At 34.5% G+C, this 14,880-nt stretch overlaps 2 protein-coding genes across 2 annotated transcripts in view; one reads left to right on the top strand and one right to left on the bottom strand.

Moving 5' to 3' along the window:
* The first annotated feature begins 1,247 nt into the window (after nt 1–1,247).
* On the top strand, nt 1,248–10,797 carry LOC110098121 (beta-glucosidase 6-like). The gene is made up of 13 exons (XM_020824841.2): nt 1,248–1,410; nt 2,300–2,366; nt 4,424–4,482; nt 4,561–4,636; nt 5,457–5,528; nt 5,638–5,725; nt 5,827–6,082; nt 6,607–6,722; nt 6,855–7,078; nt 7,295–7,326; nt 7,458–7,560; nt 7,646–7,754; nt 10,481–10,797. Exons 1-13 carry the CDS (start codon nt 1,285–1,287, stop codon nt 10,653–10,655), a joined length of 1,503 nt encoding a protein of 500 aa, XP_020680500.1. The 5' UTR covers nt 1,248–1,284; the 3' UTR covers nt 10,656–10,797.
* A 477-nt stretch (nt 10,798–11,274) lies between these two features.
* The window catches only part of LOC110098120 (probable mitochondrial-processing peptidase subunit beta, mitochondrial), a 25,491-nt gene continuing 21,885 nt past the window's right edge, over nt 11,275–14,880 (bottom strand). Inside the window, exons 7-9 of the mRNA XM_020824840.2 lie at nt 12,310–12,375; nt 12,036–12,143; nt 11,275–11,665 (exon numbers count right to left, since the gene is read on the bottom strand). Coding sequence (XP_020680499.1) covers nt 11,579–11,665; nt 12,036–12,143; nt 12,310–12,375 — 261 coding nt within the window. The 3' untranslated portion in view covers nt 11,275–11,578. The remainder of the gene's footprint in view (nt 11,666–12,035; nt 12,144–12,309; nt 12,376–14,880) is intronic.

The raw sequence follows: 14,880 nt of genomic DNA, 5'->3' as shown, positions 1-14,880 counted from the left end.
CAACGACAATGCTTATTCTGTGGCTTTACCGGCTGGTTGCAACACCTCGGCAACCTTCAACGTTGCGGATATTTGGCCGTATTCCCCACCCGATGCCGGTGTCATCAGCCTCAGCTCGTCGGAGTCGAGCTCTTCGGAGCATGGGGAGGACTGATGCAGTATAGTGTTCCTGCGGCATACCACAACCGGGACTAACTAACAGATACGCCATCCACTACCGCATATTCCATTTCTTATTTCTGCTCCAATAGTTTGCTTTTATGTTGCCTTTTACTTTTATAGTATTTTCTGCTACAACAATAGAAAATATACTTATAGGAGAGCTTAGCTGAGGGCTCATTACACAACTTTTACCAATTATCAAATATACGAAATACAGGAGCATACAGCTCCGTTTCCCTGTTCCATTGCTTGGCTTGCGATTCTTTCTTACAGGTTCATCGGAGATCCAGCGACGGCATCAGGATGGATCTGTGTTGATTTCTCCGTTAACATGGGCTTTGGATTCCGTCAGTACTTCTTAGGTTCATCTGATCTGATTTTTTTTTTTAGACAACTTCGGCTGTTTCTTGTTCGTTTCTTCACAGTCAAAATAGACCTTTTTTATTTAATAAAGAGTAATAAATAATTGTATATATGACTCAAAGTTAAATAAATAATTATTTTGTGCACTCAGTAAGTATCATGAGTTAAGCGACAGACTTTTTTATTGCATCTTAAAATAATTTTTTAATACAATATATATTTATATATAAGAAAGCATATTTAAAAATCAGTAAAAAAAATTGTCTCAAATTAAGTCTAAATCAAGTGATGGGAAATTTAAGTTTTAAGGATAGAATTAAATTATTTAATTGGTGAAAAATATATGCTATGATTATGCTCAGAGGATGACAAAATTATATGCTCCCATTTTAATTTAATCTTATTTTTGAAATCAAAAGTTATTTTTATAATGAATAAGAATTTAATTATCTAATGTTGAGATAAATTTTAAAATAAAAATATTAATATATCAATAAAATTACTCAAACAATATTATCACAATGTCACGTTAATAAATTAAGATAGGTTAAGAGTTGCGTGCCTTTGTTTTTTAGACGTTTGAGCTTCGAATTCATTCAGCTTTTAACGGACGCACTCTAACAGACAAACACGTTGACAGTGATTTGAGCTTTCACTTTCATTTCTTCTATAAAAATCCTTTCTTTCGTTTCATTCTGATGCAAAGATCTGAGCTTAGTTTCTGTTCGAATCTCTCCCTTCGTTCATTTTGGAGCTTTAATGGCGTTCAAAGGAGGCTTTTTGGCCATTCTTTTGACGCTCTGCATGACTCAGGAATGCAGAGGATTGAGTAGAGGAAGTTTTCGTGATGGATTTGTTTTTGGAACTGCTTCTTCTTCATACCAGGTTACTGTAAATTCAGACTTAGTAAATTTTTAGAGAATTAAAACTTGTTAAATTCTGCTTAAATGTTTTTGGAACTGCTTCTTTCTTTTTGTTCTGAAATATTTTTGGAACTGCTGCTGCTTCATAGGAGGTTAAGCTGTTTTACATTCTATTTCTTCTGAAAGTTTTGCTTTTTCCTTTTTTCTTCAATTGGTTCTTAGTTTCTCCATTCATGGATTGATACAAATGTCCTAATCTTTACGTGAAACAATCATACTACTTTTATATAAAAATTTTCCGACGTTTTTCGGGCATTTTACAAACCGCGGGAAAGAACCACATTAGAAAGTAAGTCCAACGACTATTTTTTGGCGGCTAGAACACCCGGTAAATGTCGGCGGTAAAACCGCTGATTATAACCATGTTCTTATACTTATTAATTCATATAAAATTTTTTGACCAAAATGATGATTTTTTTCAATATTTCACATACAAAGTAAATTATTTTGGCTTAGTTCAAAGATCATAAAAAAAATGATACAAAAGAGATACATTAAACATATTTCCTCTCTGAATATAAGGAACCTTTAGCTTCTGATGAGAAAGCTTGAGAAATCTACAAATGTTTTAGCTTCAGAAACCAGTCTCGAAGATGAAAAGCTTGGAAGGGTTACTATCTGTGCAAATAAGCAAAGTGTTTTCGAATCTTAAAGATAACTCAATTATGTGCAAAGAGATGATCAGAACCGTTCATTTCAGCTCTTATAGGCCTGCCTGTCCAAGATGGATATTGGATATTTAATAAGCTCACAAGCAACTAAGATGGATATTGTTAAAGATGTTTTTCTTTTTCACCTAAATTTTCTAACTTCTTTTATTGTATTTGATAAATTAGCTCTCTTACTTGCAGTATGAAGGAGCAGTGGATGATGATGGAAGAGGACCCACAGTGTGGGACAAGTTTGCCCATTCTTTTGGTAAACAAAAAATTTAGCAAAGATGATGTTCTTAATGTTTTAATGGGTGAGCAAAAGTGAAAAATTAAGGCTTTGTTTGAGATAGTTTTCTTATTACTTTTTAAATCAAATTTTTAGTACAAAAATGCATAGTTTTAAAAAAAAAATTGTACTAAAAAATTGTTTTAAAAAGTAATGAGAAAATTGTCACAAACGAAGCATAAATAAGATGATATCACAATAAATAAAGAATGATATAAGAACTAGGGACAATAAATTTATGTGATGAAAATTAGACTAATCATTAATGTAACTGGTGATAATGAAAATTAACTATACAAACAGTATTTAGACATTCATCGCAGTCGTGATTTTCCTTTTTTGCAAGTCCGTCTTCAAAGATAGCACATGGTTATTGTAACTAAGGTTACTTCGATTAGGGTTGTCAAAAATAGGTCACGGGTTGGGTTCGGGTCCAACCTTATCATAATCCCATCTACTTTTACAAACGGGTCAATTTTTCGGACATAAACCTGACCCGTTTTGGATATGTTTTACTAAAAAAAATTTATTTATTCCAATTTATTTAAACCTAAATCAAATTAAGGTAATATTTACTTTAATCAATTTAAAATAAACCCAGCTTAATTTAGTTTGGGCAACATGGTTTATTATTTTTTGGAAATAACATTTACTTATTTCATAATAATCTTTTAAAACCCTTATAAATTAATTAAAAATGGATCAAATCGGGTTGGTTTCTTCTAGGTCAACCCGAACCCGACTAGGTTAACCAACGGGTCAAAATCCTAATCTGAGTCTGACCCAATTCGAGTTCAGGTTGACTCGAACCCAAAATTTTCGGGTCAAATTTGGATCGGATTTTTGGATCGTGTCAAATCTTGACACCCCTAACTTCGACAAGTAGTCCTTCATCGCAATTGTGATTTTCTTTAGTCACTCACACTTAAGAGATGATTTAATTAGATGGAAGAGAATACACTAGCAAATGCACTAAAAAGGTACCCTTTTCATTCAATTAATCATCTAAAAAATCAAATATTTAACATTGCAAGAGACTCCTTACTAATAAGAAAAAATGGAAGACACTAAACAATACTAAAATAAATAGTCAAACCTACATCGTATCCAGACCTCCCACTAAATTCAAACATATCACCATTTATATACCTATCACCAACCTTATAAATACCACTAACCTAATAACACGAAGACACAATATGATTCGTGACACACAAAATGACCCAACATGCTATTCAAGTATGACATAACCCTAAGCACAAGCCCAAAATATAATACGACTCAATAAAACACAATACTCAATATCCCTCTTTAACTAAGATGACCAAAAAATAAACTATATACTAAGCTTACACACACATATAGGAAAAATTATTATGTGCGGACCCCTGACGGCGTCCGGAGGCCAACCAGAACAGGCCACATCACTTTTTTGCTTGATACCAGTGCTCGGTACCACTCGGTATCGGGTGAGGTGGCGTGTTCTGGATGGTCTCGGAACCGTCCGATATCCGCACAGAATAATTTCTCCACATATAGACTTTCAACACAAAAAGTCTAGATATATTAATCTAAAAACATGAAATACTAAATTAGTAGCAAAATGCATCCTACATCACATACCATTCCTAAAGTGGGGCGCGACCACTCATACTTTCACCTATTTGATATGAGACTGAATCCTATGATATCACATGCCTGTAGGCGAATTATTGCATCTGGTCACCTGACAGAGATATATTTGGATTTATCTCTGTCTACAGTAAAAGCACAGTCAAAGCGCGGTTACTGTAGCAGCTTCGCTTTGACCGCGCTTCACTGTAGACAGAGAGAAATCCGAATGCATCTCTCTGTCAGGTGACCGGACCTAATAATTTGCCCTCAACACAAGCAACCAAATGAGCCCTAGAGGTTGAAGTATCTTGAGTCTGATGATTGATTTTGTTCATTAATCTCAATATATGCAACTCTATAGATGATCCTTCTTCCCTTCTCCCTTATAAGAATAATGATAATGTCTATAATCTTCTATATAGGGAAGGTGATTGATTTCAGCAATGCTGATGTAGCTGTGGATCAGTATCACCTGTTTGAGGTCAACTTCCTTTTTCTTCTTACTGCTTTGTTGCTCTCAATATGTATGCTCTGATTGCGCAAACATTTCTTAATACAGGAGGATGTGCAACTTATGGCTGATATGGGAATGGATGCCTATAGGTTTTCAATTGCATGGTCTCGTATTTTTCCAAGTAAATATTTTCAGTGATAGCAAGCCATTACAGTTTACTCCAAGTGGCTAATTTTCTTCATGATGCTATTAGTCATCACAATTTTTACTACTATTCTATTCAATCTTAAAGGTAAGTGTTAGTAAAATTAACAATGAAATTAGAGCCGTTAATGATTAGGTTTTGTGCTGATCCAATTGTAGTTCGACTCATCCATCCAATATGATCTCAAGTTGGGGAAATTTTTCTGTGCGGTCACCGGACCGTCCGGAGGCAAATCAGAAAGCGCCGCGTCATCCAGTACAAAAGTGTACACAATATCGATACACATCAAAAAAGTGACATGACGCAGCCTAATTCGCCTCCAGACGACGTCCGGTGACCGCACAGAATAAGTTCTCCTCAAATTGTATCATAATCAAGAGAAGCTTTTGACCACTGTAAAAATTTACAGCAATCTTGGTTCTCATAGCAGATACATTTTTTGCTATAAAATTTTGGCCACACTTCCGCTATCAAAATAGTGTATTGTGAACCTTGTCCTTAATTTTTTCTTCGTGGCACTTCACAAGGGCATCATTGTCTACATTTAGTATATAATATTTTATGCTTAGACAGCTATACGTTGATTTGAATCAGTTACAAGTTCAAGTTTTCAGCTGCAAGTCCTGGATCTTTTACTGGTCTAAATTTATCTGGTTCACGTTCAAGATGCTAAGTCAACTTCATCTGCTCTTGATAATCCTAGAACTTAAAAACACTTGTACAGTAAATATGTTGCAGATGCTATACTTAAAAAACTATTCCTAGTACTTTATTCTGAAATTTACTGCATATGCAGATGGGACTGGCAAAATTAACCAAGCAGGAATTGACCACTACAACAAGCTCATCAATGCCTTGCTAGCCAAAGGCAAGCACAAAATGCTCCTATCACTATTTCAAATGAACTCATAAACTTATATTTTTCAGCTATTAGAATTTATGCCATTAACCATTTAGCTTATGCATTCAAATTGCAGGAATCAAACCATATGTTACACTTTTCCACTGGGATCTTCCCCAAGCCTTAGAAGATAAATACAATGGATGGCTAAGTCCCCATATAATGTAATTCCATTTTGTGCTTATTTCTATTGTTTCCATTCTTATGATTCATGCAAGAAAATTGCTTTGAACTGACCAGAAGAACTATTTGGTACAAATCACAGAAATGATTATGCAATATATGCTGAGGCATGTTTTAAGGCATTTGGAGACAGGGTCAAGTACTGGATAACATTCAATGAACCTCATACAATGTCAATCCAAGGATATGATGTTGGGCTAGAAGCCCCAGGACACTGTTCTATTCTCCTGCACCTCTTCTGTAGAGGAGGGAATTCAGCAACCGAACCTTACATGGTTGCCCACAACATTCTCTTATCTCATGCTACTGCTGTCGATGTATATAAGAGAAAATACAAGGTAATCTAATCTTAACAGACGTTCTTACTATTATAATGATAATGAGAGATGCATTTATTGTTGATAAAATGATAAAAAAATGGACTTAATTGGTTTAGACTTCGTTTGGGACGGCTTTCTTACTACTTAAAGCAGTTTTTTAATACAAAAGTTAAAATTTTATACTAGAAAGCTATTTTCAGAAGCAGTAAGAAAGCCGTCCCAAACGAAGCCTTAGACATGTATGATGAAGAATTGAAAATGCACGTTTGATGAGCGTTGAAAAACTTAATGTCAACAAATGAATAAGAAAAATGGGTAGATCAAAGATAACATGCATAGAAGTTGTGCAAGAAAGTTACATGACAGAAATGAAAGAGGAATGAGAATTCATAAAAGCTAAACAGTAGTTCAGACAAGACTATATAAATATGTATGGAAAGCATATGCATATGATTTATTTATCATATGAAGTTAAAATATAGGAAACTATACAGTTATATTCACCACCAGGTTTTGATTCGATAGAGGATTTAAATGCACAGGCAGTACAGCATGGCTTCGTTGGGATTTCACTTGATGTTACGTGGTTTGAGCCCATATCAAATTCCACAGAAGACACTGCTGCTGTACAAAGAGCACTGGACTTTCAATTTGGATGGTGAGCAGCAAGAGAATAAATTGAACGAATATAAAGTAATCTTGGTTGTGCATCCACAAGAAGGAAAAAAAAAAAGAATTTTAGGCAAAGCAAGTTGATCTATTTGATACTTTTCTTGTTTTTTCCTCATAGGTTCATGGATCCCATATTCTTTGGGGATTATCCAAGTTCAATGAGAGAAAGAGTTGGAAATAGATTGCCAAAGTTTTCGGCAAGTGACTCGTCAAGGGTTAAGGGATCATTGGATTTTGTTGGGATAAACCATTACACGACATATTACATAAAGGCTAATTCAACAAACATAATTGGAGTTCTATTCAATGATACATTGGCAGATTCTGGTACCATTAGTCAGCGTGAGTTTGTTCTTCATTTTTTTCATATTTAACTTTACTTAATTCTCTTAAGATGTTTCTTTTTGGGAATGATAAGTGATAAATCATAAAGTATTAAATTGTGTGAGAAGATGAAATATGGAACATAGACAGTTGATAAGTCCATTATTTTTTTATTTTTTTCCTTCTTCTTTCTAGATTTCATTAGCTAACCATAAATATTTCTAACATCTACAGCCTTCAAGAATTTCAAGCCAATTGGTGACAAGGTACTTATTAAATTATGCATAATTATAAAGGGGTTTTCAAAATTTTGAACATAATTATAAGCCCTAAAACTTTGACATTATTTTCTCATTGTGAACTTTTATATGCTAAAGTGGATTATATTACCTTGCAGGCCTCCTCCATATGGCTTTATATTGTTCCAAGTGGTATGAGAAGCCTAATGAACTACATCAAACAAAAGTATGGCAACCCTATAGTTATTGTCACAGAGAATGGTCAGTACAATATAAAATCTAAGACATATTTAGACAAATTTTTTCAAAAAATACGAACTTTGAAATTTGTAAATATTAATTATAGGAATGGATGATTCAAACAATCCATTTATATCCATTAATGATGCTCTAAAGGATGAGAAAAGGATTGGATATCACAATGACTATCTCGGAAACCTATCTGCTGCTATTAGGTATTGCATTTATCTTTGTGCAACATTTGTGTTTTTAATTGAGCCTTATCTTTACAATTTGATGTTGTCTTTCACCATCTTTTCGGCCATTCACTATTATTAATATTTCAAAGTAAAATTATCAAAGAGAAAAATTTGAAGTTTAAAATTTTATGAAGTTTGATTTGATATTAAGGCTTTTTTTTGCGACAGCTTTCTTACTGCTTCCTAAAAAAGCTTTTTAAAACAAAAATTTCTAATTCAAGACATTTTAGTAAAAATATATGTTTTAAAAAGAAGCACGAAAATTGTCTCAAATGGAGCCTACATGGTGTTGGTTGCAGTAAAGAAGAATGCTCCCGATCTAAAATATTATCAAGGGAAAAAAGTGATTATGAATAGTGGAGGTATAAAATTCATTAATATATTAAAATATGTTTTTAAAGTGATAAAAGAAATACTATTAAGGTAAGAATGATTATGAAGAAATTAAAAATTTACAAAGAGACGTGGCAAAGATTATATAGAGTGAAGATCCAACGATCAAATTAGATGCATTAGGAGTAAAGATACAGAAATTCTCTTTATAGTTGAGAATATTAAAGAAATATACAAAAATTAGTTTGAGGAATTCTTAAATGTGAGTTTAAGCAATAAGCCTAATTTTTATAAGAGCTGTTTAATTTTTAAGTAAAATAGTTGTAGTGTTCCAAATGTAAGAATATTGATGTTTGGTTTGAAAAAATAATGCATTTGAAATTTGACAAATTTGGGCAAGCTCCAAATAAACTATAAATTCATCACCCTTGCCACTAGTCTAGGGCTGTCAAAATTGGGTTTTGGTATGGGTTCAGGTCGAACCCAAATTTGACCCGACACTTTTTAACCCGACCCGTTTTTGCAAACGGGTCGATTTTTCAAACCCGAACCCGGCCCGCTTTTTATGTTTTACTAAAATATTTTTATTTAATTCGATTTATTTAAACCTAAATCGAATTAAGGTAAGATTTACTTCAATTTAAAATAAATCAAGCTTAATTCAATTTGAACAACATGGTTTATTATTTTTTGGAAATAACATTTACTTATTTCATAACAATCTTCTAGAACACTCCTAAATAAATTAAAAACGGGTTAAATCGGGGTTTATTTCGGGTCAGTTTTACAAACAGGTCAAAACCCCTAACTTAAACTTGACCAGGTTCTGGTTCGGGTTGACCCGAACCTAAAATTTTCGGGTCGGGTTTTCAGGTCGAGTGAAATATTAAAACCCCCACGCTAGTCGCCACCACCTCCACCAACCATCGCCCACCTCTAGGAGTGTTAATTCGGGTCAATGGGTCGGGTTCGGGTCGAACCCGAGTTGACCCGATTCTAAATGGGTAAACCCGAACCCTACCTGTTTTTGTAAACGGGTCGACTATCTCAACACGGACCCGTGCCGGGGTTACACAACCCGACTTGGTTATCTTAACTCGAAGCGGCAGCAACAGGGTGAGGCGGAACAGGTGGCACCGACCAGCGGGCAGTCGCGTCGCGTCTGAACCCGGTCCTAAAGCCTGAACTGGTGAACCCGGCCGAAGTGACGCGCGACGCGATTCGCGAATGCCGAAGCGCCGAAGCGGGCACTTGCATGCAAGCGGCGAAGCCGAAGCAGGTTTGCACGCGTCGCATAGCGACTCGCGATTCGCGAACAGTGACGCGCACACGATTTGACATGTCGGGCAAAACGGGCAACCAGGCAGTGGATGTGGGCAGGGAGCAATTTCGGGTCATTTTCGGGTTCGCGGGTCAACCCGAACCCGACCCGATTTTTGAAACGGGTCGGTTTATTGAACCTGAACCCGACACGTTTCACAAACGGGTTGACCCGAACTCAATTTTTTTTTGGTCGGTCCGGGTCGAGTTTCGAGTCATGTCAAAAATTGAAATCCCTACCCACCTTTGACCGGCACCACTAGGTACCACCACCCACCTGCTGTCGCTAGCCACCACCACCCACCTTCTGCTGTCGCTAGCCACCACCGCCCACCTTCTATTGTTGCCAGCCACCACCACCACTGGTCTTCATCATTGTCGGCCACCACCAAACGCCGCCAGCTGACACCGTCGGCCACCCATTGCCACCCACCAAACAACTCCATAAAATCTTTTTATCAAAATTGAAGCTGACGTAGCTCTGTATGGATTTAATGGAAAATATTGGAGTCATACGGCAACAAAGTTTTTTTTTTTTTAATCGAATCATAAACTTGGAAGAAGTTACAAATTAGAAAAGTCTTATTTTGATAGTAAAGTCTAAAAAAGGCGTTCGAGTTTTGATAATCACGGTGGAATAAAACTAATAAATGAGGACAATTTAACATGGGTTTAGATAAAACAAATGGTATTGAGGAATCAAGATGGGTTCAGACTTGAAAGACATGCTATATAGATTATAGATCAAATTTTTAAGGTAATGGATGGAAGTTTAAAAAGTTCAAAACACAAATTTTTTATATAATTAATATACCCAAAGCCATAGTTAAGAAGTGTTGGACAACCAATGTTAAAAGTATGATATTAAAAAGATAGACTTATATAATTTAAGCATGTAACATATAAAATACAAAGTACATGCACAAATAAGACATGCCGATTGAATTAGCGCAAAGAACTTGAATAAAATTGAATTTACACCTATAATACTCAACAAAATCAATATTACTTTTTTAAAAGTTGTTGAATTTCATACTTGTGTGATGCAGGGAAGATGCTTGCAATGTTCAAGGATATTTTGTATGGTCCCTTTTGGATAATTGGGAATGGGCTGCAGGTTACACTTCAAGATTTGGGCTGTATTTTGTAGATTACAACAACAACCTAAAGAGATACCCAAAGGATTCTGTACAATGGTTCAAAAATCTTCTAAGCTCAGCCTGACTTTAGTTGATTGATAATTGAATATTGAATGCAAATTTATCCTTTTATTTCGGTTTAAGTGTAAGATGCCAGACGAAATCTGTAAACTCTGTACAAAGCATGTAACCTGCTAAGAATGTAAATAAAAATAACGTTTTAAACTCATTTGAGTTTTGATGCATTTGCATGTTTTCGGCTGGCCAATCTATAATTACTTTTGTGAAATAAAATCACCATAATCCAAAAGAAAAACACAAATTGCTCCATAAATCAAATAAAACTGAACAGAAGTTGCTCATGCAAAATAAAAGGAAAAAAAAAACTTACATCCTGCTTATTGTGACTATCCTATACAATTACTGCACAGCTAGAAGTGATGAGAAGAATGACAATTTCATTTTTGCAATAGTTAGATTGCTGAATCAATCAATTAACAGTAAGCCCAAATCTTCTGTTAAATTAAATTTACATGGCTTGCTTATAGAGGAAAATATGTAAATTATTTTGGCACATGGACTGATGTCATGTTCAAAACAAATTAAAACTTCTTTCACTAATATGGCCAGTAAACTAGTTGGTAACCAATAGCTGAAGGTAGTCATATAGAGAAGCTCAACAAGCTAACAAGAAAACGGCCTAGTAGATGAGTATGCCCTTTCTGGATCACCGGAGTTATATTTATTCGACAAAGTCAGTATATCTTATTGTAAATTATACAGCATAAAATACTCTTCCCTAGAGAAAAGTGGCGCCAAATAGTTTAAAAGAAAATCTACATTGGAGATATAGATTGAGAAAATGCAGAACAAAATTGAAACAATATAGAAGAAAATACTTCTACCATAAACCCACCTGATCATAAATTTATAGAATGTAGCAAACAAGCGTACTTGAAGCTTACAACTTGTGTGCAAATAAACAGCCAAATGCAGCACAAAATGGGCTTAGTAGCGAAGCATATAGGTTCTGCGCCTGAACCAGTTGTAGTCGGGGAGCTTTTGAATAGGTCCCATAGCAGCAATGGCAACATCCTAAAATAGACACAAACAGCAGATTAAAACAAATATATATATATATATATGAATAAAAATAACTCTAAATCGCTCAAAATTTAGCTCAACTTGAGATAGCCGATCTCCACTCCCAATAGAAAATCCATTTCACATCTGATTTGACCGACTCCTCTAGGTATAATGTCTACTATATATTTAATATTTACATATAAATAAAAAATTCATCTTCAAGTTAACTAAAAATGGAAATTTATTCAAGTGGAGCAGGAACTAAAATTTACAAATTTGAGTAGAGCAAACTCTCTTGATCCTGACTCAATATTGGTACTAAGCCCAAGAAAATCAAAATGGCTCATGTTCCATTACAAACATATGATGAGATAATTACCTGATCAAATATGAAGCGGTTAGCAACCCGCTTTACAGTGCTAGGATCAACTGCATCAATCCTTGCAAAAAGCTCTGCAACGGGTATCCTTCGGCCATACGTAAGTAGCTGAAAATTTAAATAAAAGAAGCGAAGTTACATAAATAGTGTAAAAACCAAAAACTTTGCTTCTCCATTAACATCGTTTAATCCAGCTCTTTTAATATGGTTTAACATAAAAATCCAATAAAATTTAGCTGCTCGTTTCATCTTTGTTACAAGGAAAAGATTTAACCTGGCGGCCTATATCCTCAGCAACCGGACTTGTGCCATCAATATGAAGTTGTAAGGAGGATTTCAGCTAAGAACCAAAACAAAAACGAAGAACCCATCAATGTCAATAGAGTATCAGTTTTGGCGATAAAAGTTGCAATGCAACCTACATGTGTATTGAAAAAATTTGGAGACGGAATTTGATCAACCAAACAAAGCAATAAATGAGTAACTTCAAAATCTTGCTACTGTTGCAAAATAATTTCAGATATAATAGGTTTTAGGTTTCCTGATGCAACTAGAATAATGCAATATATGTAAATCATGTAAGAGTTGAGATTGCAAATCATGGACCACTAAATACAAATAAACATATTTTTCTTTAGATGCAAATCAATAAATATGATAATTAAATTCAAAATGATAATCAAAGATCAAACAAATATGAAAAAAAAGAGATTCAAATCACACAAAATCAGCAAGCAAATATAATTTAATCATCACGTTCTGTAATTCCAAGTACATCAAATTTTAAGGAAATTGGAAAAATAAAAAGGCAATAACAAAACATGTAGCAATTAGGTTAAGAAAAAAAAATCATCAAAATAAGAAACCCATGCCTCATATCAAAATAAGATGATTTTTTTTTCCTAAAATTAAGAAGTTGCACTTGTACTGCAATGAAAGAAATAACACATCCAATATGAACACACAAGATTAAAAAAATAAATAAAAAGAAATTTAATTTAATCGAAGCAATAATTACATGCATCAAATAGATTTCTCATCTGTATATTAGAATATATCGTTGGCACAAGATCAACCAAATTTAATTTCCAATAGCCAATGAATTCAAACTTGATTTTATCCGAAATAATTATCTACAGAAGAAAAACGCATAGCCAATATGAAAGTTATGGCACAAATGGTCAAAGAAATTACAAACGGTCAACATAATTGTGGATGAGTAAACTTGTAGAACTAACCAAGAAAAGGAATAACAACATCCATAGGAGTGAGCAATCACAGTAACAGTAGTTAAAGAATAGCATAGGCGTAACAGCATCAGAGAAAAAATAGCATGAAGCGGAAAGGCTAACAACAGTACTCATATAAATATTACGGTTCATTTGGTTTGGCTATTGTTGTCAATATAGCTGTGAGAAGTTATTGAAGAAAAGTAGCTCTAAGAACTTGTTATGAGTATAAAGGAACTGGAGATCTTTGTTTGCGACTGCACTATTCTAAAAAAAAAAAAGAGATTTCTTATTATAAAAAAAAATATCTGGACTTGCTTTAGTGTTCCAAAAGACCAAAATGCCCTCAGTCACTCCTTTTGTTTTCTCTAAGATTATCGGAGAATCTTTTTCAAAATAAATATTATTAATTTAAATTTGCTTTAAAATTAGGGGATTGGTCCAATAACTAGAAATATTTAGAAAAAAAAAATCAAACAATATCTACAGAATAAAAGATATATTTGCAAAATATTGTTGGGTGCGATGCAAGTAGTCTTGATATTTTTATGTTGGTACAGCTAGGGGCAGTAGGTTGAGGGTATTTTTGACATTTGATAGTGTTGACCTCTGTGTAAAGAACAAAAAGAGAAAGAAATAACAAAAATGGCATACCTCGTGTATGTGGAGAAGCCGCCCAAATCTCCCGAATTCCCGCAGGAATCCCGCCGAGACACTCTGCAACAGCGCCGATTCACGTCGAATCTCCGCACCTCCTGTGCAAAAACCGGCCTCAATCGCATCCCGGATCGTGCCTTTAAAACGAGAGGGCAACCCCCTCATTCGATGCTCCCACGACAACTTCTCCCATTCGCTACTTCTGCTTCCACACAACCGAACTTCCGTCCCCTCCGCTCTTCCTCGTCACTGCTCCGAAATCCCTCTACTTCCGACCGAGCTCTCTCCCACGACCCTTGTCTCCATCCCGATCCTTCTTTCGGTTCACAGAGAGAGAGAGAGAGAGAGAGGGAAATCCCTACCTCTTATCCAAACCGAGCTTCCCCTCCATTGTCCCGACCTCTCTTTCCAATCCCTTGAGCACGAAACCGCTTCCTCCTCTTAAGCCTCACCCGAAACTTCCCCTGCCTCTCGGATCAGAAGTTTTGATCGGGAGCAACACAGGGAGCTCACTTGCTTTGAAGGTAAATATCTCCCTTCCATGCGCTTCATTCGGCCAAATTCCCTAAGCCAAAGAAGGGAGAAGAGGGATTTTATTTTATTTTTATATATTATAAGTAATTATAATTATTAGTTGTAATTAATTATTAATTAAGTATAATTAGTTAATGATTAATTATAATTATTTATTTAATTATAATTAATTTTTATTAATTATAACTAATTATTAATTAATTATAACTAATTAATAAATCAATTATAATTAATTAATAATCAATTATTATAATTATTTAATTAATTATAATTAATAATTATTAATTATAATTAATTATTTATTAGTTATAATTGTAATTAATTATTATTGATTAATTAATTATAATTAAATTATAATTAATTATGATTAAAAGTATATGCAAAATAATCCCCTTCACTCTATTACCTCGGCATGTGTGTCGAAC

The sequence above is a fragment of the Dendrobium catenatum genome, unplaced genomic scaffold (assembly GCF_001605985.2).
Source record: "Dendrobium catenatum unplaced genomic scaffold, ASM160598v2 fragScaff_scaffold_842, whole genome shotgun sequence".
Taxonomy (NCBI): Eukaryota; Viridiplantae; Streptophyta; class Magnoliopsida; order Asparagales; family Orchidaceae; genus Dendrobium; species Dendrobium catenatum.
Note: the sequence above shows the minus strand (reverse complement) of the source record. Positions and strands in the feature narration are given on the sequence as shown.

Coding starts and splice junctions, on each gene's coding strand:
- LOC110098121 (XM_020824841.2), top strand. CDS start 1,285: ATGGCGTTCAAAGGAGGCTTTTTGGCCATTCTTTTGACGCTCTGCATG. Junction 1,411..2,299: donor CTGCTTCTTCTTCATACCAG/GTTACTGTAAAT, acceptor TCTTACTTGCAG/TATGAAGGAGCAGTGGATGA. Junction 7,755..10,480: donor AACCTATCTGCTGCTATTAG/GTATTGCATTTA, acceptor TGTGTGATGCAG/GGAAGATGCTTGCAATGTTC.